Genomic DNA, 27,007 nt, shown 5'->3' with positions numbered 1-27,007 from the left:
ACTGTGCAAAAGTTAATTGATTAAATGCATTTTTTTATTCATTTGACCGAAGTTCATTTTCTGATATTCAAATAATTTATTCGTATTCACGATAAAAACTAACTTCGTATTATTTATTATTTTCGAAAAAATCTGCTTTGAAATCGTATCCATAAAAAAAATTATAAAATGTGTTATTTTGAGAATCATTAAATTGCTACCAATGATAAACCATAGCTTAAAAAATGCGATCGTAATTTATATAAATTTTACATTATTTGAAATAAAAGACAGACAGACATTTAAAAGACTTTTCAGCCAAGAAAATGATTTCTATCTCTTCATTATCCAAATTGTTAAGTAACATTATTTTTTATTTATATTTTTAGTATAGTCAATAATGCTACAAGAACCATCAAGGAGAGTTCGTGCCCGAATATAAAATAATAATATTACTTTATATTTTGTATGGTACAGTTGATAAAAATAATTCTCGCGGTTCGTCTGTCCGTGTTTGTTTCTAGATTGAAAACGTGCTCGTCCTTCCTCGCTGGAGACACGAAATAATACAATTATAATAATCCTGACCCTACAGGAAAAGCCGAATTCAATTGGTGGAAGCTTCTTCGGAGGAAAACGCTATTTTTATAAAGCTAAGAAAAAATCCCGTTTTCTAGAGTTGAAGGACAACTGGTACACTGTGCGATAGGGATGGGTACGCACTTAAAACCACCTTAAATCGATTAATAAGAATTTTTTTTAATAATCACGTTATACTCAAATATCGTAGTCATACAGGAAAAAGTAACCAAGTACATCTTTTTTACAAAAACGTGATCGTTGACTATTTGATACCTTACTAGCTGAATAGACCGAGTGGTTTGGCGTTCGATTCTCTCTCCCTACCCCTGCGGGGAAGCGGCGTGATGGTTAGTTAGTTAGTTAGTTGAATATTGCCCTGAAAAAATCCCAAAGGATTTTAAACTTGGAAGTATAATATATTGACTTATATTACAATTGCGGGCGTCTCCAAACAGAGAATCGATTTGCATACAAAATGGCCGTTATTATGTTTTGGCTCGCGCCTAAATTAGCATAAATACAACGCAGAAGTAATGTGCGATTTTAAACTCTCGACCCAACTCTCTACGGAGCGGTGATTACTGCCCATTTCAGAAAGCGAGACCTCGTTTGGTCGTCGAATCATAATATTCAATACCGACATTACGTTCGGAAACACCCGTTAGATGTATCGGACGTCCAATCACTCACTTTATCGACTGCATTCAATAAAAAATAGACAATCTTAAATCGATGAGAGAATATCATATTTTGAAGCACTCTTTTATCCAGTCTGTTTATAGAATTGATCGTTGTTACAGAAACAAGTCTTATATGAAGATTGATATCGGAGTATTTCCAAAGCAAAAGTTAACATTGAACTCCTAGCTAGATAATACGCGTACATTCGATAGCGTTATCGCGCGGAGTAAGAAACTTCTAGGGAACAAATCGAGCGAGGAGATTCGATAGTGAGAATGGACGATTAAGGAATTCCGTTCAAGATAAGAAATGGTACGAAACGTGGGTATTATTTAGTGTTATTATGGCAATAAGAGAGATTTCGGGAGTAGTAAAGTTTTACAACAACCGAACTGGGCAGAAAATCAAATATATTCAACTTAAAAATGAACGCATCTTTGTTCATCTGTACAATCACGAGTGCTTCAGAAATGCGGTATAAGACAGATAGATCCACTTCTGAGGTAAAACTCAATACCACCGATTTATAACCAAGAATTGGGTGTACAGAACACCACATCACTTTCAGCAGTATATACACACTTAAAAGGCGAATATACATTTCCTACACGAATTAAACATTATATTATTCCATTACGTTTAAAATATTGCATTTGAATTGTGGTGTTGGAGGCGCATGCTCTGAATTCCATGGACAGCTAGACGCACCAACGAGTCCATTCGCCAGGAACTAAACTTGGATGGCTTGACTCTGGCCAGCGTCTGTACACGACGGATTCTCCAGTTCTTTGGACACGTTGCGCGTGGCAAGGAGGGTAGCGTCGAACGACTGACTGTGATTGGTAGCCTGGAGGGAAAGAGAGGGAGAGAAAGATCCCACGCGATGGACCGATCAAGTTAAGGCAGCAGCAGGCACCTCGGTGGTTGGAGCGCTACGTGCAGCGCAGTCAAGGGATAACTGGAGAAGAGTCATTGCTTCGACAAGGGTCAACCCTTCAGTAATGAGGAGTAAGACGGAAAATGAGAGGAAGAACACATTAAAAAAACATTTGTTTACTAAAGTAGAAACAAGATGTAGAGGTACGCCCGTAGATTTTTTTTCCACAAAAATAGCGCTATAGAAATTGGCCATTTATTGATACATCAAGTTTTATGGCAATGTAAGAAGCGGCACTATGAATATCGGACAAAAAAAAGAGTAATAATTTACGTCGGGATGTTCGCAAAAAATCGTGCCAAAGGAAATATAGAATATCTGCAATACGATCGGTTCGTCGTTATTTTTGGCAACGCTGGAAATAATCCCCGTGATTTATACGGATTCCCGATCAGCCGAGGGCCCGCTGCCCGCTGCTGCAATGCGGGAAGGCTGCTCGCGGCATAAATCATACACGGCGTTGGATCTCGCGAAACATTGGCGAAGCGCTCCGATACTTCGCTTCGCAACACGCCAGATCCGCGAGCCCGACAGGCTTGAAAGCGAAACAACGTTTCGCACTATTTTGGAAAATGCAAACGTAATTCATTCGACTTTTAACAATCGAGGATTTTGACGTTTACAGCCACTTCGACAAAAACCAACGTTTGGTTGACATATCACACGAAAAAGCATTAATTCCGATGATTGCTTTAGTGCTGATTTCTTTCGTAAATATTGTGGGTTCAGGTAGTGCAAGATGAACAGTAAAATATTGCTAGATCTTTGACTTTGGTTTATTCTACATTTAAGTTACTATAAGGTCCGAGAACTATTCTAGAATGACGCTTGCCAGACTAAGTGGGTATTCACACGATTGCAGGATGTTGTTCTCACCAGTATGCCCGGAACATATCCACATTCCTTACAATATTAATAATACATAAAACATATTAACCCTCGAGTGCCGCCATATAGGCGACATACACGGTTTGCCGTACTACTCGAATGCCGCCACTATGGCACCAAGAAAATAAACTCTTATTACTCAACATTTTTAATATGTATTTTTTTACTACTTTTCAATATAATTAAACCAGAATCGCACAATTACTATTAAATTGTAATAAATCTCGGAAATTGATCGAGTTAGCGGTATGAACATACTGAAAAAACTTTCCAATGCAAAGGGTTAAGTTAACATCTACATACAAAAGTTGATTAGCAGTGTAAGAACGTTATTTAAATTTAGCGTATACCACATAATAGAATTTCACGCTGAAATACCATTTTGATCCAGCAAAAAGGTAGCGTTTTGGCTTTGTTTTAATACAAAGATGTATTTTTTTCTATGACACCGTGTAGCAATTTTCTCCCCTCCCCCACCTTCCGTAACGTATCCCACTTCCCACACATCCATCACTAGCACAATTAGGTGGCGCGTCTAGTTCACGGAAAGGTGCAATATTCCCCACCGTGCGGCCGACACCGAATTCGTCTTATAGCTCGCTATAAAGGTCCGCCGGCGAAGCTTTTAGCGCGAGGGCTATAATATTTTATTTCATATAAAAAATAAAGTACCACGATATAAAAAATATCTTGAAAAAATAATCGGGTGAGGAAGAATTTATTATTCATTTATAACATCTAAATAAAATTTCTATGGCCTGTTTTTCGCCTGTAATATCTTCAACTCTATTTAGGCGGTATCGACAATTATCCATTCCTAAGGCCCTATATACGATAAATCTTTTTTTAAGCCCAGGTTATATTTGACGTAATTGAGATTTTTTGCTAAAACACCGGTTTTTAATTGAAAAAATGAAGTTTTTCTTCGAAATAAATACATATATGGTTTTGAAAAGAAAACAGTTATTGAAAGGTAAAGAGATAAAAAAATATATATAAAAATAGTTTTTCAATATACATATTTTTTAATGTGCGCAAAAACACGTCTGGCCTTAGCGCGGCCGCTCGCGTCCTGAATGAATGTGTCTTAGATCTCAGGCATAATGTACAATAATACGTATTATTGTTGTATTTTTGTATTTTACAAGTTGTCTTTAGCTTTGGTACCGTACTCAGACACAACAATGGGCGGCCATTTTGGATGTGTTTTGTTTAAAAACACAATAAAACAGAGGGTGGATACTACATAAATTACCTCTGAATTCATCAGCACGGTCTACAGAGGAATTAACACGAATATTTAAGAAAATTTGCGGCATTAATTAATGATTCACCTCAGAAAGAACACTATAACACGGGATTTAAATAATAATTATGGAAAATTAGTTAATGTAAATAAATGTGGTGAAATTACCAAATTAGTAATAATTACTAAGACTTGCAAAAATGATTACAACTTAGGAATTTCACAAAATCTCCGAGTAGAAGAAGACACTAAAGGCCTAGATATCAAGCTTGTCTCAAGTGCTCAAATCAGAATGCACTCAGCTCCGCTCAGGGCTGTACGTGTGATCACGCAATTTTTTTTAGAATGTATATTGGATATTCTTTGTTCTTTAGAATATGTATGGATTATTAACTTCTTACCTTTCAATAACTATTTTCGTTTCAAAACCATACACTTATGTAATTATTTCGAAGAAAAACTTGTTTATTCAATGCAAAAACGGTGTTTTAATGAGAAAAAAAAATCAATTTCGTAAAATGTTACCTAAATCTAGAGAAAATTAAGTTGCGACTTGACGGATACTGCGATTGAAAGACAAAAATAAATACATGGAGATATTCGTGAACACAAGTCAGATATCAATAAAACACGTTTTGAATATAGATTTTTTCATCTATAGAAATTCCCTATTTGAGAGTCGTAACGTCTGACTGGCGTCAAACTGTCCGTTGGTTTGGAGGTATTCGACGGAGGTATAAGGTTTAAGGTTGCGCTGAAGAGGCCTCACCATCCCGACAAGAGAAAGAGAGAGATAGAGCGAGAGAGCATCAGCAGCAGGTCATGGGAACACGCCGCGACCTTACAAGTTAAAGGTCACATCTGTTACTCATTTATTATCCCGGGATAGATAACCCGCCAATGCAGTACAGGGCCTATCGGACCCTGTGGACGATCGACAAATTTGAAAAGACTAGAAGAAAAAAATATTTTAACACCGAATCTGCATTTCTAGGAACAATATTGCTGGGATACTACGAAATAATTAAACTAACTAACCTCTACGTCGCTTGAACGCCACACAAATCAGTATTTGCACACAATCTTCGCCACTTCTAAATTCATCAAAATAGGTGAATGTTGTTCGCACAGACAGAGTGGTATGGCGTTCTATTATCTCTGCCTACCGCGCGGGAAGTGGCGTGATGGTTGATAAAAAGTATGTTATATAATGCAAAAAAAAGAGATATACTTGAGAGAAATGGGATGTGTAGCAGACAAAAGGTTCTAAAGGGTAAAAATTGCTTTATGCAAAACCGGTTTTCTGTTACAACACATGCGGAATATATTGTACTATGTGCAGAAGAATGCAAGGACTGCAGAATAGGAGTTGACACCGTATTCTACACACGGTAAAAAAAGGGGTCGATGGTACCCTGCTCCGCGGCGGTCCGACATTGATTTTCGCCACGCGGAGTTTCCCATTTTAGGGTTAAGAGTGGAAGGATGGGCACAGGCGGAGGGCATTACGTTCAAATGTACAAAATACATACATAAATATGTATGAGCAAAGCTGCCCTACGGAGGCCAAACGAGAAACTGGGCGATATTGAAGGATATTAGCACTATGTACGAATACTCGAATACTCGTGGAGTTGGTAAAAAATTACTTGGACGAATTTTAATGTTGGTTTTAGTAACCACTAAGTATATGCTTTAAATATTTCCGTGACTGCTATTTCGAATTATTTTGGCTATTTTATGTAAATTCACGGAAGAAGAAATTTGTTCAATAATAAAAAAATAATACTGACAAATATATGTTGCAAAATAGAGATTCATAAAAATAAACAAGTATTTTTATCACCTGGACTCTTTTTTTTAATTATTTTTTTTGGCATTTTGAAACTGGTCGTCAGTAGGTAATTTTTTTTTATATTTTTTATTTGGAGATTTTACAGAACAGTTACATTATAAATAAACCAGTATTACAAAAATACAATTGCAATAACAAAATTCCACATTTTTAAATTAGTGAAAATGCCTGGGAGAGGGAAGCGGAGGGATGAAAAGTTATAAAGGCAATGAATTACTATTTGTTTTTTTTTTATAAAGCAGAAGCAAAGTTTCACATTGGAATCAATGCTTTGTAGAGAGTTATCGATAAACTAAAAATAGTATTTTAAAATGGAAAAAAAACTCACTTCGTTAAAAGTAACTACGGATTTATACATATTTGGGAATCGAATCCCGGACCTCCGATTAAAGCCCGCCCGGTACGACGAGTAAATTGTAAACAATCGAGATAAAACGCGATAAGATTTTATGGCAGATTATTTAGGCATCGAATTATAAGTGGACAAATGCGCAACACACCACTGATAACATTATTCTCTAATCTAATCTAAATAGTTTTTTTTACAATCTAGGCTATCTTATCGTGCATAGTGATGGTATTAGGCGCAGTAGATTAGGGGGATCGTGTGTATGGGTGGGTGGTAGGCACTTACCAGTGGCGTGCACAGACAATTAATTATGGTAGGCAGTAGAGGTATGTAGTAAGGTAAGCTAGGTACTACTTAATAGGGTAGGCGGTAAAAGTAGGTGGTAGTAAGGTAAGCTTGTATTTTATGTATTAATTTGTTATCAACACACAGATTTTTTGAGCCTACTAAGATGTATTTATTAAAAAAAAACACATAAAAATACATATTGTGACAATTGTTTGTACTTAAGTACCTATAATTGTATAGCCATATAAGTAAGTCCATATAAGACCGTCAGTCCATTTAATCGGCACATTTGTTTGAAAATGCCATAACTAGGCGAATCAATTGTCACAATATTAATTTTTATGTGTTTTTTTAATAAAATACAACATAGTAGACTCAAAATATCTGTTTGATTTAAAAATTAATGCAGGTAGTAAAGTAAGCTAACGAACTAAACTAACTAACCATAACGCCGCTTCTCCGCAGGGGTAGACAGAGAGAATAGAATGCCATACCACCCTGTCTTTGCAAACGTTCTTTGCCTCTTTCATATTCATGCATCTCCTCATACATCCCGTCGATTATTTCGACTTCGTTCTAAAGTATTTGACATACCTGATTGTGCCAAGTTTTCCTCGGCTTTCCTCTGCTTCTGTTTCCAACTACATTTGCCTCATAAATTTGTTTAACCGTGCTTTCCTCACACACACGTTCTTCATGTACAAAGCATCTCAACACACCTTGGAAGGTACTAGTTGTGTTTTTATGTCACGTGGGTAAGTCAGGATAGGCACTGCTTTTCTGCCTATATGGAATGCACGCCCCTGATACCTACAGACTTTCATACAAATTCTATACGCAAAAACTCGGCTCCCTTCATCTTTTGCTTTCGTTTAAATATTTTTTGTTGCCTCTTTTCTTGTTTGGTTATGAAGAAAAATATTTTCCGACTTAATACCATTCACGCTTGAAAAGAGAAGCTAAAAAAAGTATTTTTCGCAACAAATCAACCTCAAAAATATGAATAATACAATATGGAAAATTCTAACCTCAGATTATTATAAAGAAATACGTTTAACTGATTTTCTTATTTCAAATAAAATTGTTTAGTCAGATTTCTCTCGAAAAATTGTATTATCAAAACTATAACGTGGATTTCTTGCTAACACCAAAAAAATAATGAATGCATTGAATCAGGAATTCGTACAAATTGCAGCGTCTATGTTACATAAGCTAGTACGAGTACGAATATGCAACCCTGAGTGCCCTAACCATGGCTGACATTCTTAGATTCAAATCTACTTCCTTTCCTATATATATACCAGTGATGTCCTACACCCTAACCTACTTGAATTACGTCATTGAAATATACATATATATATATATCACTTCGATGGACATATTTATATTATCACTTTGTCTCCACATAATCATCATCAATCATGTTGATAATGCGTCAATCTTATGCGGTGCCCTATGCACCATTTGGATACGAACAGAGCTCATAGCAGAAGAAAAAGGTAGTGAGCGTAATTTTATATACATACACTTGAAATACTGTATTATTAATAATTTTGGATAATTTATACAGCGCCATTTTCGTAAAATACTCTAAAGGGCGCTTATAATATTATCACTGTGTATTTTTATTATTATATTTTTTAAATAATAAAATAATTAAGGGTAGTTAGTATATCATAAATATTTTTAAATAACTGTCAACTGTGTTCGAGTGATAAAATTTCAACGTTGGATATTACTAAATGAATCGATATTATGTGCTCCTCAAATAGCATTATCAATTCCGCTTGTTTTTCGATGAATGCAAATATTTTAAGAATATTCCGATAATATAAATGGACAAGAAATGCTGAAACTATCATTGACTCGAGCTGCAATGCAAATTTAATGTATTTGAAACGTCCAAAGGCATTATAAAGATACAGAGCGGACAAAATACACAAAAGAATCATACTTTTACAATTTTTGTCTTAATTCTCGAAGTAGATGAATAATGAAAATAAATAGAAATCATGATTATTACGGAAATTTATCTCGCTTGCGATCTACAAATTTCAGTAAATTGTTACAAATAAATTTGTTGGAAATTTTTATTATAACGCCGACCTGCTTCGAAACTAGCCGAAATTATTATCAAGTTACAAAGTGATTGATATTGACAAAATAAATTAATTTAATATGTCCGCCTCCGCGGTGTAATGGTTAGCGTGTTTTTAGCTACCTTGCTGGAGGTCCCGGGTTCGATTCCCAAGGGGGGGATCGAAAAAAAAAATAATACTAATATTACCCTGGACTGGTCCTTGAAGGGCAGTGATCACCTTGACTTCATGTTAGTAACGATCAAGATAACGCTGCGTCAATACGATGCAGTGCCCTATGCATCATTGGGTGCGGGTAAAAGTTAGAGAAAGAGAGAGAGAAAAGGAAAGTTACAAATATTATTTTTAATCGTATAACATGATTTTGAAAACACCAAAAATGTAAAAATGGCCGTTACAATAAAATTGGTAAATAAATAGCGCCCTTGAGGTAGTGTTTTACGAAAATGGCGCTATAAAAATTGTACAAATTTATTATTAATATTATTATTTACTAAGTAAAAAAATATTTCTACGATAAATCGGTATTGTTTTGTAACATTTAAATTAGCGTCTACCGACATAGGATCGTGAACTATATTTGCGACTAGTGTGTGGTCGAGTACATTTAAATATGTATAAAGGTTTTCGTGAAATGAATCACAACATAAATGCGTAGTAACTTCGTGCGAACTATGATTTCGTGAATATTTATTTTTTAACCACATTAAAACTATTCGAAATTGTATTTATATGATTACAGAAGCATTGATGAAGCCCAATATAGCATTTATTTCAGTAATTTACCTTATGTGAGAAGCCTTTGGATGCGAAGCAATTTCGACTTTTTGATTGTAATATCTCATTTTTTGTACATATTCGATAGATATATCATAATATCATCACATCTAGTAGCACACGGTATACGTTTAAAATGAGCTTTGAAAACATTTAGCGTAATTCGACCATTTTTGAAAACTTTTCCAGTGACGATGAAACAGTAGGCGCCAGCCACTTCACTTACATTTGAATTTCACGACAAATAAATGATTGCCTGATTACTTTGATTATTTATATAAACATTTCCAGTATTGTTGGATAACTTTACAAAGTTTTAACAAACTTTACGGCGGTACAAAGTGGTCGGGGACGGTTGAAAACACGTTGCATCGAGTTGGAAAGTTTCACTCTAGACGCGGTCGCACTGGAATAACTCACTACACCACCACAATAAAACTTACAAATAACGAGGAAATAAACTTAGATAAAGAACTTGTAAAAAATAATTAAAATATAAACATAGTCGCGTTTTGTTGCAATATTATGGTCACAGTTTGCTTTACGCTATACACAACACACACACACCGGGCCGAGAGAGCGAGATAATATAGGAACTGCACACGGTTGCCAGTTGGCCGGCGGTATGGTAGGGCCCTACGCACGCGGCGACCGTCCCGCCAATTTCGGGTCGCGGAACAACAACAGCTGGAGCGCGGCGCGGGAGGGGCGAGCGGGCGAGCGGGCGAGCGCTAGCGGCAACACCGCGCGCGAGCAGTCGGCTGCCGGCCGCGACGGAGGAGGGTGTGTCGCGGCCCGGCGCGCTCGGGACGAAATACATCGCGAAATGCACCGTTCCAATCAAATGCACAGCGATTTTTCAGGGTAGAAAATTTGCGCATTTAATAATTTTATTTATGCGCTATATTACAGGGACAACAAACAAGCCATCAACGATTTTTACTATCTTGCTTCTTCTTGATGATTTAATTTCTAAGGATCGTTACCACAAAAGATTTTTTCAGAGTAGAAAATTTGCGCATTTTATAAATTTATCTATGCGCTATTTAACAGGGGCAACAAGTCATCAATAATGTTTACTAGAATAATAATGAATTTGGATAATTCATATAGCGCCATTTTCGTAAAATACTACCTCAAGGGCGCTTCTTGCTTCGTGATAGTTTAATTTCTGCAAATTTCGGACGATTGTTACCGAGAGATTATCATATGCTCAATGCCCAATGCACCATTAAACATACAAGAAAATAATGCACTTTATTATGAAGCATGTTAACTGGCAACATTCATGTAAATAACGATAAAGACAACACTGAATCTCTCTGATACAGTGTGCCATGCGACATCTGGTGTTCACAAAAGAACATAAATATTTTTAATTTAAGTTTTACTAAGTAAATACCAGTATTTCTTAAAATCTACTGTGACAAGTGTTTCAAAGCATTCCGCATCATTTTCAAATACCGTATGACGCTGAATGCATCGAGACACGTGGCACATAAGGTTTTAAGAAATAGAGGCATTTACTAAGCAAAACTTCAATTAAAAATGGATAGATTTTACCACACGGTGACTGCCGAATCAATTAATGAAACATAAATATTAATCAGATCGATAATATCTTAAATAAGTAATACGACTGTAAATATACAGGCAGGATAAATAAATAATATTGTTTGAGACTGGGTCGCGGGAGTCGTAATAATCATCGGGTATGTATGTATGAGTGGATGCATGAATGTGGAAGAGGAATGAAGAATGTTTGCAAAGATAGAGTGGTGTGGCATTCGTTTCTCTCTGCCTACCCCTGCGGGGAAGCGGCGTGACGTTTAGTTAGTTTTTTTTTGTTTGAGACTAATCTCAGAAACCATCTTTAAAACAGAAATAACTAGTCGTACAAAAAGAATAATACACTAGGGATGTCCTTGTGTTTCCATACCTTTAAAAAAATGTGACTATTCGTTATTTAAAACATTGCATGTTACGTACAACACTGAATTAGATCGCTGCGACGCTATCGTGGCAGCGATAATTCGCTCACTCCTTTCAACGTCATATTTAAAAAAAAACTTGATTTTTCAGGAGATCGTTTTTAAAGTTAAAAAATATAATAAAATGTATATAAAATAAATATCAAGCCACTTATTGAACTATTTACTGTTCAAAAGATCTTTTTAGGTAAAACCTAAAAGTTTTTTCTCCATTTGAAAAATATTTTGTATTTTTATAAAAAAAATTATTAAAAAAGCCTTTTCTTCAGAATGCAAAAACAACACTTTCTGCCCTGTAGCGGAGAAATATTAAGTTAAAAATATGCCGCTTTTGCTGGGATATAGTACGTTTTCTGTGCATTCCGAAAACATGCACAACTGAAAATTGACGATTTTTGATATTTGACGTTGTTGAAAGCAGTTAGCGAAATGTTAATTTTGGTATAAACCAGTAGGGAATAGTACCAAGGAGGGCTTCGTATGCAAACCATTATACTACGGAGGTGGTGGTATTTTTTATAGGTCGAAAGAAACAATTTATGTATGCTTTTTTGCAACAGCAAAAAAGTTGAAAAGCGCCGGCACGATATCGTGGAACACTTACCTACCCAAGTGAAAAAAAGTGGATATTATTTTTGGGTAACCGTGGCAACGCTGCATGACTACCAAGAGGGGTTTGCGGTAGAAGGGGAATACGATACAGAAGGGGAGAGACGAAGAAGAAGAATAGGAACGAAGGTCGATCAGTAAATTACAATATTATTATTATTATCACATTTCCTTCGCAGGAACTGACCACAGATTGCGTTTAATTTATTCTGTTCGGTACAAAAAATAGTTGCCTCTGTAAGCTAGCACAATATGATTTCTTATTACAATACGTTAGGCAGTCGATTATTGTTACATCCCGATGCGTTTACAACTGTAATTTTTCCATGAAGTTTTTTTTAAAGATTTTAATATATTTTTATTTATTTATTTATTTCAAAAACATATTACATGCATAAGTCATATTTACATATAATATTCCCGATGAGTAATTTCTATTTTTCATTTTGAGACATGGGATTAAGGTTAACAAGACTGGAACACAAATAATAAAGTAACAAAAAAGATTTTTTTTAAATAACCAAAACTATACTAATACATGGCAAAATATAAAAACAATAAACAGGTATAAAAATAGGCATAAGAAGCATATTTAAAATAAATAAATGAGAAAAACATAAGGTGAGAAGCATATTTAAAATAAACAAATGAGAAAAAATAAGAAATTAAAAAATTTAACAAATGAGAAAATATAAAAAAAACACAAAGTAAAAACAAAATAAGAAAATATGACTAATCACTACATACTTATATATCTTTTGTCGATCGAAATCGACTAATTTCTAAATACCGTGGACGGGTCCACTAATTTCCAAATACCTGAACCAGACGGCTGATCACACTCCCTTGAAAGTTTATAATTTTAAATACTTGAAAGCGGTCAGGTCAGGAGTCGGAACAATTGGTGTATGAGGAGATGCGTGAAAGAGCCGAATAATAGTTATCAAAGACAGTGTGGTGTATGTTACCTCTCTACGCCAACCCCTGCTGGAAGCGGACGTTAGCTAGTTACGTTCACAACATTTTGAGTGTGTCCGAATACTTGTTCACAAAATCTGGATTATCTCCAATTACAGGAGTTATTTTCATATTATTTTTTGACATCTCATCAAAGATGAAGAAGAATCGAAAGCTTCTTTTCATCTCACCAATAGATGTCTCTAGTGAAGTTCTAGTGATTCAAGAATAATGTTTCTAAATTGGTTCATATATAAATAGAACTTCCAAGAATTTGAGTAGTGTGGTTGTCAATAATGGGTAGAATTGGTGAATGTTACACGTGTGTAAAGTGATCACTTAAACCAGCCTATGACGGTCGTCAGCCCCGTAAATGCCCAGACTTCCATATTCTTCTTCATCTTTGGTGAGATGTCAAAAAATAGTTATGTTTACACTGTGTAGATCCGATGCGTTGCCTTAGGCACCATAAGGCGCGGACAGGGACCAGCAGTTAGGATAAATTCCAAGATTCAGACTCATAAACGTTTCGATCTTTTAGTAGGACCTATTGAATCACTGAATAACGATAAGCTAACTGGCATTTTTTTAAACTTATTTTTTTCTACTTTAAAAATGTGATTCATCTAGTTTCTAGTGATTTCTTTCAGACAACAATGGTGGCGTACATTGGAAGTTTGGCGTACATTCTGCGGCTTGGAATAAATCGATTTGGGATAGGAGGACGCAGAAGACGGGTGGAACATTAACGCACGAAACTTTCCCGATTGTGTTTACAGACGACATCCTTTCTCCTCTGTGGAGCGTCGCGCGGGAGCAGAGGACTGAGAGGACGTCTGGGAGCCGCCGACCCGCCGCGTTCCGCGCAATTTGACGCTCGGCTCTCTAGTCTAGGAGCATTTAACCTTCAAACTTTTATTAATTGGAGCGACATTTACTTTGTTCGATGCCATGTAGTTTGTAACTGGCATGAATTAAAGCAGGACTATACCATTGTGGCAGTGGCGTGCACAGAGTTTTAACCCTTACTGGTCCAATGTCGAATCTCATTCGACATCGATTTTTTCCTCTTAGGTCCAATGTCGGATGTTATTCGATTTTTTTTTCATCATTAGTATTATTTATTTAAATTTCAAGCTTACATTTTTGTCGCTCGTATCTATTACAACAAACAGTATGTGGAGCAGAGGACAAAATATTTTCCAATTGGAATGCATCTATCTACCTAGATTTTTTTTTAATTTTGGGGGACCGGAAAGGGTTAAATCAGGGTAGGCAGTACGGTTGGGTGAGGATAAGGATACAGTAGATGTGATCTTCTTTTATAGATTGTTATGTATGTATGTATGTATAAATATATGTATATGTATAACTTAAGTTATACTCATAGGGCGTTTGTGCACTACACGGAATTTACCGTCCGGTACTTCAGTTAGCGTGATAAAACGATGATTGGCATGTGCTTTTGTCCATCTTTCTTCGGATCGGTGCTCTGAACGCGTTGCGCGCAAATTCGATCACGCTAAACTGTCGTAGTCGCTTTTATTTTGCAAAATCGGACTGCTGGACGGTGAAATTCCGCGCAGTGCACAAGCCCCCATACGTTGATTCGCCGGAATTACTGGAACGTATAAGTTTTAGAGTTCTCGGTCGGATCACCAGTACAACTGACACCCTAGCGCTTCCCGCGAGTAGAACAAACTCTCATCATGGCTGAAAAACCTACGTCAATGGTTTGGCAGAAGCACCAAATCTCTGTTCCGAGCTGCAGCATCTAAAGTGAAGATAGCCATGATGATCGCCGATCTTCGTTAGAAGTGGCACAGAAAGAAGAAGAAGAAGAACAAACTCTAAACAACCCGGGACCTCCAGCATACATAATACTTATGATCAATGAAAGCGAAAGAAATATGAATACGGCTTTGTATAGTCGATTTTGAATTAAATAAAAATGATAATTTGATAGATCACTCGGTAGATTGACCTGGGCCAGTTGCTAACACGTCCGATGCAGAGGTGTAAGGCATAAAGTAACCAAGTTTATAACTTCGCTTGGCACACTCCAGGCACACGCTGGACGGTCATTGTTTCGGTTTTGCATAGCCTGGCATGGCGCTGGCGGCCGATAAGGATCGAGAGCCGTGGGTGGATCGGTCGGGCAGGACCGTCCAAACGCCACTAACGTTATGGTGACTAGTTTCCAGCTAAATTGGACGTTGATTCTCTACACAAATTTAACACGGCGCTATTATTATTATCCGACAAAGCTCAAAAATAGAGGAAAACATAAATTAAAACAAGGTTGAGCGCGGTAATTAAATTACATATTATTTTTTAATCCGCAGGAAATACGCGATTCAAGTTGTGTACCATATAATATTAAAAATAATACTGTTTAACATAATTCTAAAAAAATTAAGCCTACGACTAGTGGCCTTCTCATGGCAATCGTTATATAATAACTACGAAAATTATTCTGTATAAATATAAAAATTATTATTTTATTTGTATTGTTTCATTACTATAATTATTTTATTGATTAACATTAACATTACTCGTGATTTTTATTTGAATAACCTAACGTCCAAGTGACTCTGAAATCTAGCTACGGCTTATGCAACACCGCTTATTATGCGTGGCCCTACTTATACTCCAACTTTATACATTTTATAGCCTATACACCTACTCGTGAGTGGATTTACTCTTTATGTTTGAAGTTACTTTAATTTCATGTAATTCATGAGTGAAAATATGAACATCTATAGTATAATAATGTCGAGTAAAATTATAATCTACTTTACTAGAATCTAAATCTATTGATTAAAAAAAACGCACAATTATTATAATCATTCATTTTAAAACTCTTTCATTCTTAAGGACATGACATTCGTCAGTCTGTAAAAAGGAATACAAATTTGATACCATGTCAAAATTTTGACTGTCGAATGAATCTGTCAATTGATACCATGCCAAAATTTGACTGTCGAAGGAATCTGTCAATTGATACCATGTCAAAATTTGACTGTCGAAGGAATCTGTCAATTGATACCATGTCAAAATTTGACTGTCGAAGGAATCTGTCAATTGATACCATGTCAAAATTTGACTGTCGAAGGAATCTGTCAATTGATACCATGTCAAAATTTGACTGTCGAAGGAATCTGTCAATTGATACCATGTCAAAATTTTACTGTCGAAGGAATCTGTCAATTGATACCATGTCAAAATTTGACTGTCGAAGGAATCTGTCAATTGATACCATGTCAAAATTTGACTGTCGAAGGAATCTGTCAATTGATACCATGTCAAAATTTGACTGTCGAAGGAATCTGTCAATTGATACCATGCCAAAATTTGACTGTCGAAGGAATCTGTCAATTGATGCCATGTCAAAATTTGACTGTCGAAGGAATCTGTCAATTGATACCATGTCAAAATTTGACTGTCGAAGGAATCTGTCAATTGATGCCATGTCAAAATTTGACTGTCGAAGGAATCTGTCAATTGATGCCATGTCAAAATTTGACTGTCGAAGGAATCTGTCAATTGATGCCATGTCAAAATTTGACTGTCGAAGGAATCTGTCAATTGATACCATGTCAAAATTTGACTGTCGAAGGAATCTGTCAATTGATACCATGTCAAAATTTGACTGTCGAAGGAATCTGTCAATTGATGCCATGTCAAAATTAGACTGTCGAAGGAATCTGTCAATTGATGCCATGTCAAAATTAGACTGTCGAAGGAATCTGTCAATTGATGCCATGTCAAAATTTGACTGTCGAAGGAATATGTCAATTGATGCCATGTCAAAATTTGACTGTCGAAGGAATCTGTCAATTGATGCCATGTCAAAATTTGACTGTCGAAGGAATCTGTCAATTGATGCCATGTCAAAATTTGACTGTCGAAGGAATCTGTCAATTGATGCCATGTCAAAATTTGACTGTCGAAGGAATCTGTCAATTGATACCATGTCAAAATTTGACTGTCGAATGAATCTGTTAATAAAGCGAAAAAATAAAATTCCAGAGATTTCCAAATTTCATCACAAATTGTATTTTGTTTCCCAAATCGCTATCAGTCCGGGGTGGTAAAGGTCAAACGGCAGACGAAAAATAAAATTGACAAGGGTTGTGACGCAGGCGGGGTGTTTTATCTGCAATCCCTGCCGGCTATGCCAGGGTATGCGGGCTGTAAGATAAACAGACTCGGTGCACCCGATCAGGGGATGAGGGGTGAGGGGGGGTTGAGTACGTAGGAGGGTGCACACATACGGCATGTGCATACACACATACACACACATGTACACCGTTACTCCAGTAAATAGAGGTGAAAGATAAATAAAACAAAACGACCGCCAGCTGCGCGCGGAAAGTAGTCCAATATTGGTACAAGGAAACAAAGCAGGAGTGCTGGAACAGCAACACCCATGAAATGAATTCGCAATCTATGGCAGTGAATTACTTTTACTATATATAAAGATGACGGAATAAATCATGCACTATCGCATGAAATATACACAAAGCATTCACACTTGTAATATAACCAATTCAAATGGTGTACAGCAGGGTAGCTATCTAAACCCTTTGCTATTCTTAATTTTAATCAACAATAGATGCTTTTGTGTTAAGTAAATTAAAATTCAATAAAAAAGGTTACGTTTCTTGAATGTTTTCGCAGATACTTTGTGGCACATTTTATAATCTTTATAAAATTAAACAACTTTGTTTTAACCACCTTTTTATTATAATAACCATATAATAACCATATCCGCTCCCTAGGTGGAGCATATGGAGTCCACAAACTGTCTCCAGGCTTTTCTGTCTATTATAAGTACACTTTAACCAACCGGTTTCGACAAGAACTATACTAAGCAGTTATACTAAGCAACTTTCCATATGCAATTTAGACTGTTAAAACGACGCTACGTCATTCTTATTCAGCGCCCACTACGCACGATATGAAAAATAGGCGCAGAAAAACAAAAATAAATCACACGTAGTATTTCTTGCACGAAAATAAAGCGTGAAATTATGAAAGGAATTCAAGAAATAAACATATTTATGCGAACGGAGAGCGCGACGTACCTACGCGGAGGTAATCAAAGAAAACCTTAGGAAATCAACGAATTTCTTATTATTATTAAAAGAAAATATCGTAGGATGACGAAACCAATATTTTGTTGATCCTCTCCAACAATGAAGAATGAGATGTTTCTAGGAACAAATTCAATTTGCAGATATAATTAAATTTATTCTGGAAGAGCGGTAACCAAGGAAATACAATATATAAAATAATTTCGAAAACTAATCAAATTTCAGAAAATGAATCGAATAATCGGATTATATTTTGGGATCAAGGACATAATTAAAATACGATTGCTTTCCAATTCGGCCGATGCGACACGATAATAAGCGCTTTTTAAAGCTGGAACTTGAAGTTCTCTGCCTTCTTGATATATAATGTAAAATAATTGACGCTGTTCAAAGTTGCACATTATATCGTACGAGAACGCGATAACGCAGGATTGTACGTCATATCCGCCTTCGTAGTGAGGGAAGTCAAAACAATAAATAAATAAGTGATTTTAACTCTAATATTTATTAATTATTATTACCCTGGACAGCACAGGAGTACCGTGCGCAGGGCTGATCACCTTTCCTTCGTGTATTTAGCAATCAAGATAACAGTGCTACATGTACATCATCTAAATTTAATGCAATATGGATGTATGGTTCAATAATAGCCGGAATAGTGAACTTTACACAAGTGTATAAAGTAAACACTTAAACCACCCAAATTTCATGCCTTGGGGATGTTCAGATTTTGATTATCTTTCGTTTAAAAAAAATTAAAATATCTATTTTAAATTAAAATGAACTTAAAATAGATGTTTCATCTCAAGATGAGACAGACACCTGTAGTACTTACAAAAAGAAATCCTGACCTTAATCATTTGGCGATTGATATTCGTAAAACTGGTCGTTTTATTACAATCCTAATAATATTTTCATTCATTTCATTCGAACCCTTATCCGCACCCCAGTGGTGCATAGGGCACTGCATCATATAAACGCAGTGTTATCTTGATCGTTAACACACGAAGGAAAGGTGATCAGCCCTCCGCTTCAGGTACCAGTCCAGGGTAATATTGAACAAATATTAGAGTAAAAAAATCACTTATATTTATTAGCCTCCCTCTGGGAATCGAACCCGGGACCTCCAGAACGGTTGCCGACCGCGCTGACCATTACACTACGAAGGCGGGCAAATAGTAATAATTTTTTACCGAATATAAAAAGATTGCGATATTAAATCACGGAAAATATTTAGTTCGGAGATGATAATATAATACGTATTGTACACGTATTGTTGTTGCGACCGCAAAAACGTGTTGGTCAGTGATTCGGAAAGTAAAATCTAGATCCAGAAAGCAAAACCAGGTAAAATTGAAGCCAACGAAGTAAAAAGGACAAAGAATAGCAACAAAAAGCATCTTGCATACATAACGTAGGTTTAATCAGTTTTGTAAAGTGCCCAAAAGACAGGAGGATGGAAATAATGGACTGTCTGAATGATATCTACCTATATTATTAAGTATGTGGATAAACGACAGCACCTACGTATTTATGGGTGTAACGGGTTATTTGCGCGAGTCGTAAAGCACCCATCCACGAAGGGAGGGAGGGAGTATGTTCGCGTTTGCCATTCTCATTAGCGCCTCCCCGAGCGGCCTACCGACAACTGCTCTCACCTGTAACAAGAGAAGAAACACGAATTAGTCACGGAGTAATACGAGCGAGTATCGTACGACGATTGCCACACTTTGCGTTCCTAGAAGGCAACCACTGGCTGACCACGGACCAAGGGTGAAGGTCAAGTAGGTTACACATTTACGAGTGCGACGTCTCGTAACGACCAGAAATTCATTTTCATTCCACATATCGCTCACTCCTTTCAAGAACGTCATAAATCAAAAATCGACAATTTTCAGTTGTGCATGTTTTCGGAATGCCAAGAAAATGTACAATATCCAAGCAAAAGAGGCATATTTTTAACTTAATATTTACCCGCTACAGGGCAGAAAGTGATGTTTTTGTATTTTGAGCAAAAGGTATGTTTAAATATTTTTTTAAATTAACTTAATATTTTTTAAATGGAGAAATAACCTTAAGGTTTCACCTAAAAAGATCTGTTGAACAGTAAAAAGTTTAACAAGTGGCTTGATAATGATTTATAATACATTGTATTATATTTTTTAACTTTAAAAACGTTCTCCTGAAAAATCAAGTTTTTTGATTTATGACGTTCTTGAAAGGAGTGAGCGATATATAATAAAAATATTTTATTTATTGTTTCGGCATTAACTTTGTGGTAAGACATGTTACAATGATTAAAGAAAACACTTGTTTTTACCACTTGAGTTTAATTAAAGATTACTTGTTTCGGAAGTTAAAATTCCATCATTCAGATCTGTATAATAACTAAAATATAAAATTGTTCTATAAATAAGGAGGGGAAAGTTAGGGGGAGGGGGTTAGTCAAGGGGCGGAGTTTGAAAACAAAGGAAAAATGGAAAGCAAAGGTGAAGAATTTTTAAACAATATATTATTTAATAAATTATTATTAGAATTTTCGCCCCTTGACTAACCCCCTCCCCCTAACTTTCCCCTCTTCTTATATATAGAACAATTTTATATTTTATATTTTAGTTATTACACAGACCTGAATGATGGAAGTTTAACTTCCGAAACATGTAGTCTTTAAAAAAACTTAAGTGGTTTAAAACAAGTATTTTCTTTAACCATTATATAATACAATTACTCATATGTAACCGTGCAAAACGTAAACAATTAAGGCTGTCAACTAAATGACTTACGTAAGTCTCAAAATGAAATGGTTCAAACAATTTGTATGGAAAATAATTTGAAAAACATTATAGTTCATTTACCAAAAGTTTTAAGCTCCATTGCACAAAACCAAATAAGTATTTTTTCATCAAAGGAAATATTGAATTGTAAAACGTTATTGTCGCATGATCCCCATCGCAGACCATGGGACACGAAGAGGGGAATACGCCAGCCCCAGAAAATGGAGGGAGATGGCAGATATTAAAAAATACATACATTTTAAACACCCATCAAATGAATATAAATCTTTCATGAATTTATTTTGCAAGTAGCGTGGTTCCTCACTCAAATCTCTTCCCAACTACGTACGCAACGGTGCCTGTCTTTATAATAAGTTGTAACATTAAATTTGAGCGGTCATTTGAGGTGAAATTTTACTGACTGAAGTACTTACTAAAAGGTACGAGATAAATATGTTTCCAAATACTATCTATCTATCAATAATGTTGTGTAAAGAAATGTACAAACCAAATGCATATTTCGCTCCTTGAGGTTTAAATATTTTTTCTCATATAATCATTGTCTAAAATTAAAATGAATGATCACTTTTCAGGTGTAGAAAAGGCAGTCCTGGAGAGAGTTTTAGTTACAACCTTTTCTGGCCTAGGAGTGTTTTGATTTTCTATCGTTCCTTTGCAGAAACAGCACTAGCCCCTTCTCACAAAATATCTTAAATATATTTTTTTTATATACTTATTCTAAAGAAAGACCAAAGAGAATTCATGGCTGCTACAGAAAGATAACATGATTCGAAGGCATAGCCTAGGTGACGTTGTCCATGACAGAAAGACCTACAACCCGAGGGCGAGGAGAGCTGACACCAACAGTTTACAAAGACGATAAGTTGAGATGGAGCCAGGAAGAAAAATAAAAAAGAAATATACAATATGTATGGTGTACCATTATGTTGTTCTCATTTCGCGTGATGTCACATCTCTACGAAAGTAATTTCTCCCGCAGAGTTCCAGCAGTAAATTGTTTATTTATTCATATATATGGTACATGGTAACATCGGAATGGGTCAATCGAGAGGATGGCTCCGCTCCCCGGCGCGACCATTAACCCGGAGAAGGGACCATTCGCAATCTGCTCGCAGTAACAACAATACCGCCGAGCGAGAGAGACGCCAGACCCGCCGCGGCCGATGGGTCCGGAAAGAAGATGCGAATAACGGAATACGAGCCCGGCACACAGGAACTGCCGCAGGACACAGGATGGTTCCGAGCTAAATCTCAACATTAAAATTTTCAAGTCTTAGGCGTAGTCCTAATACAATGCGATTACACAATCATCGAGCGTTTTCGCGAATTTTGCTCGTACGAATCCGCGATTATGCATACAGATCTCGAATAAGTGCCCTAATTGGCATTCGCGCGGTGCGATCGCGCGACTCAATGTTTGATAATCTATTCGCGCGAACTAAGTTCATACGAACGCTCATTCAAACAAATTGATGATTCGCGTTGTATTAGAATAGCTACAAAACAAAAACAAATTTCTTTTTGTCAAGCCTCTGTTTTGACCTTCACCCGGCTACGCACCGTCGAGTAAACTTGCCTTACGGGCGATTCGGAAACGATTTCAATATTTCATTCGATATCTATTTTCCCTCTTTTCGTCCCCCTTCCAGGTATTTGCACAAGTTAAAAAATGTGGAATTTTGTAATTTGAATAGTACAGGTACTTATTTTGTGTAACTTATTTATCCAAATGAGTGGATGTAAGTACATATGTATTCTGTAAAAATCCGAAATTAAATAAAAAATAACATGATAATACAGTCCACAGATGAACTAGATAATACTTCCCGTTTGACATTCCAAGTGACATTCCCCATTCGGAATAACAATATGTATTCGTTTTAACCCAAGACCCCGGGACTTATTTCTATGTACCTAAATACGGGACTATGGTACGGCGATAAGAAACTCACATTTCACCAAAAACGTTATCAATTTTTTTAAAATAAGTTTTACATGTTTTTTAAGAACTTTATATAAAATACGAACATAAAATATCCGGAAAATAATTAAGAAACATGATACCAGTCATTCTTTGCATATGTTGCCTCGGTCTCCACACAGATTGGACGTCCGTCGTAAACATTACGATTATCCAGTAATCTAGGGTTAAAAAAACAATTTCACAATGTTAGCACTAAAAGAACACGGTGTTTGCTGTAAAGAAGACGGCAGATTCGCGTGGCACGTCAGGTGCTTCGGAATCACCCTGTGGAGGCGTTAGGACAATGGGCCCTTTGTGCGGAAGCGCATACCGTGCAAAATTAATAATGCGGATCTGGGGACGATTTTTGCAATCGTAATAGATATTGCGCACACCCACCCCCAGGGCCATAGCAGCGTAGCGCGGATATACAGATATACACGCGAGCGGGAATGCCTCGCCGGACGGTTTACAGCTCAAATCGACGGCGGAATGTGGTAATATAAGAAAATGTCAGCAATGGGGGTCGTCCTGTTATTATTATAATACAATACTGTACGTACGACCCCAGTGACCCACGGTGATACCATTAATGGCGTGGCCACCTCACTAAAAGGTATCTCTACAGAACATCCCATTGTGTGTATAACCTACCCATTTTTACAAAGCACACCAGGAGTCCTGACTGTGCAAAAACTCATGGTCGAGTGGAAAATGCGATGTCTGAACATTTGCTACAAATCCCTTGGCACTGTTCCGTGTCTGTCTGCTGTGCTAGTCAGGGTTGTGGAGACGTCTGTGTACCGGCTAACGTCGGATTGGAATCGGATCCAGCTGACTAACTGAACTAACTAACTACATACTAATCCCGTTCCCGGGCACTTCTAGAAACTTGATGACGGTTTTACAAACTTGTATTTATTAAGACTTCCAGCGACATTAACATTGAAATCTATTAAATGCAAATTCAAAAAAAAAAAACAGGAAACAATTTTATTCCACATTTTCTGATAATTTTTGCATCTTAGTTCATAAAATAAAATTGCATTGCAAGAGAGATCTTTCAAGAAGCCTTGATGCTTCTGCATCAGATTTGGGAATGCGGTTGGGAGAGTTTTTAATGCGCAAATACCTATAGCCGAATAAAAAAAAATACAGGGTTTTATAATAAATTTATTTTTATTTAAAATTAAAAGATCAGTATTTCATCGACACATATTTTTTGACATCTCAACATAGATGGGGAAGAACATGGAAGTCTGGGGATTTACGATCGTCAAAGGCTGGTTTAAGTGATCACTTTACACACGGGCAACATTTACCAATTCTACTCATGATTGACAACCAAACTACTCAAATTCTGGTAACTTCTATATATATTGTTCAAATATGAAACATATTGCTTGAATTGACTAGAATTTCACTAGAGACATCTATGGTGAGATGAAATAAGCTTTTTCATTGTTATGTGATACATCTTAATTCATGAAGACTCTGAACACGTTTATACGATGAAAATAACGATCAATATGAATGTGGAAGAATAAACAGTTCCACCAATTATAATTTTCCGATGATAGATTTTAGCGCTAGACAGCTCGTATTCCGACATTATCCGATTACGCAGCTATCCGACTGCCACCCTTCAGTATATAACAACTCCATCATCCGCCCCAAGGGCGGTTCGGAATCAAGTGTCATTATTTTGCGAAACGTAAAACCGCACTCTGCGATGGATAATTGTGTACCAGACTTATCATATAAAACAGAGATAGTTCACGAAGATGTTTGTTACAAATACAGATATCAGTAGTAAACCCCACTATAACTTTGAAATTACCGCGTAATCGGAGGGAAAGTTATAGCGTGTAAAAGTTTTATAATTGTATTTTAATTTATTATTCAATATAACCCTGGACTGGTACCTGAAGCGGAAGGCTGATCACCTTTCCTTCGTGTGTTAACGATCAAGATAACACTGTGTTTATAATGCAGTGCCCTATGCACCATTGGGGTGCGGAAAAGGGTTTGAATGAAAGAATTTTAATTTATTAATCACTCTTTACACAAATCTGGATTATCTCCAATTAGGAGTTTATTTTATGATTATTTATTATTTATTATTATATTAATTGTATATATTTTTGTTAGTATTATCTATCAACGACATTAGCCGTAAATAAAAATATATAATTCTTTGCAGTCCATCGGAAACGAGTTTTTATGAACGATATGTATTATTTTGTAGGAAAGGTTTCGAATCTGCATTTCATTCGCGGGGATAGGAAACGCTTCAAATGGATACAAAGCATTCTCGGGTCATGCAAAGTTCCTCACACTCCATCCATCTTCCTTTCTGCCCCATCAATCTTCCCAGAAACACATTCGTTGTAGTGTATTTTTTTAAAAGCATAGATCATGGTCACACAGTTTTGAAGGAGAGGAAAATACAAGATGATAGGAAGGGGAAAAACCGGTTAACGTTTTCGAATGGAGAAATATATTTTTTTAATTAAAATTTATGAGAGAACAAGCGGAATAAAAACTGGAGGATATTAAAAATCTTATATATTATACATATCAAATCATAAACGGTGCTCAATAAATGGCACACCTGTTTTTTTTTGACATTTATAGAATAAGATAAAATCCAGATAATATAAGTATAATAGATAAAATTAAGAAAGGTGTATTGAGATGTGCTTTGGAAACGTGGAACGTATGAGTGAGGAAAGAAAAGTAAAAACAAATATATGAGGCGAATGGAGTTGGAAAAAGAAGCCGAGGATGACCGAGAAAAACTTGGAACGATCAGGTAGGTCTAATACTTGAAAGCGGCCGGGTATGTACGATAAAGTGCATGAATTTTGAAGAGGCGAATAATGTTTGCAAAGACAGAGTAATGTGGCGTTCAATTCTCTGCCTACCCCTGCGGGGAAGCAACGTGATGGTTAGTAAGTTAGATAAGATAAAAAAAAAAACAATTTTGGTCAACAGTGAATAAAACCAAACAGTCAAACGACCAAAATTTCCCCGGTGATGTGCGAAATGACAAAATTAAACATTTTCTTTGCCGTCAATTAAAGAATTCGCCGAAATTGTGTCAAACATCTTGTTATGCAGAAAGTGGGCGGAAGTACCATAATGATACATAATTAACGCGAAGGTAACACAGACTTCCGGCAGAGATGTTTACGAAAACGGTTTATTTTGAGGAAATTTCTTATGTATATAGCAATATAAATGACGCAAAAATACCAACAAAAATTACATAATTTCAAAACACTGCCTGACCAACTGACCACAGATATTCCCAGTCAAGACCATTAAGGCCTTACTCGCAATTATATAATTCAGTTAGTGTCCGGCAGCACTGAGAGACGTCAGCTCACGCCCAATTCGTCTTTAGAATATATATTGGATTTTGTTTGTTTTTAACCCTAGATAACTAAACATTCGTCCACACGACGACGACCTTCTCCGAAAAAGTGTAGTGCACTTACTTCCCTGCACTTCGCACCCACCAGGCTTTGTTTACGGAATACTGATTTATTGTTAAATGTCTCTTACATTCATTCCTAATAAGCCAAACTTAAGTGCCATGTAACCAGTTACTATTTTTAAGAGATAAGTACTTTTGATAATTTTCACGTTTAATTGCACAGTCCGCCTGACGAATGTTTAGTTACTATGTATCTACAAATATAGTTTAGCTATCTAGGGTTAGTAATACATATTTGAAAAAAATCTTTCAATAACTCTTATTTTAAAAACAATATTACAACTTGCATACGAAAGGAATGCAACAACAGTGCATACACATCAAATTAATGAAATATGGATGTTTAAATGGCAGAATGGTGAACGTTACACAAGTGCATAAAGTGATCATTTTAGCCTGCCAAATGGCAG

At 36.2% G+C, this 27,007-nt stretch overlaps 1 protein-coding gene across 5 annotated transcripts in view; it reads right to left on the bottom strand.

Moving 5' to 3' along the window:
* Smr (nuclear receptor corepressor smrter) overlaps positions 1-27,007 on the bottom strand; it is a 301,764-nt gene that overhangs the window by 104,070 nt on the left and 170,687 nt on the right. For 2 of the 5 annotated variants that reach the window (XM_088268007.1, XM_088268008.1), the window contains exon 1: positions 9,691-10,303. The exons of 2 other annotated variants lie outside the window; for them this stretch is intronic. In XM_088268007.1, coding sequence (XP_088124133.1) covers positions 9,691-9,749 — 59 coding nt within the window. In that variant the 5' untranslated portion in view covers positions 9,750-10,303. Of the gene's footprint in view, positions 1-9,690; positions 10,304-27,007 lie in introns of those variants that run through there. One more of the 5 variants, XM_088268011.1, reaches the window with a different exon arrangement.

This window comes from Brachycentrus maculatus, unplaced genomic scaffold, assembly GCF_059751285.1.
Source record: "Brachycentrus maculatus isolate JH-2025_06_01 unplaced genomic scaffold, ASM5975128v1 h1tg000310l, whole genome shotgun sequence".
Lineage (NCBI taxonomy): Eukaryota > Metazoa > Arthropoda > Insecta > Trichoptera > Brachycentridae > Brachycentrus > Brachycentrus maculatus.
The sequence above is the reverse complement of the archived record's forward strand: the minus strand, read 5'-3'. Positions and strand labels throughout refer to the sequence as shown.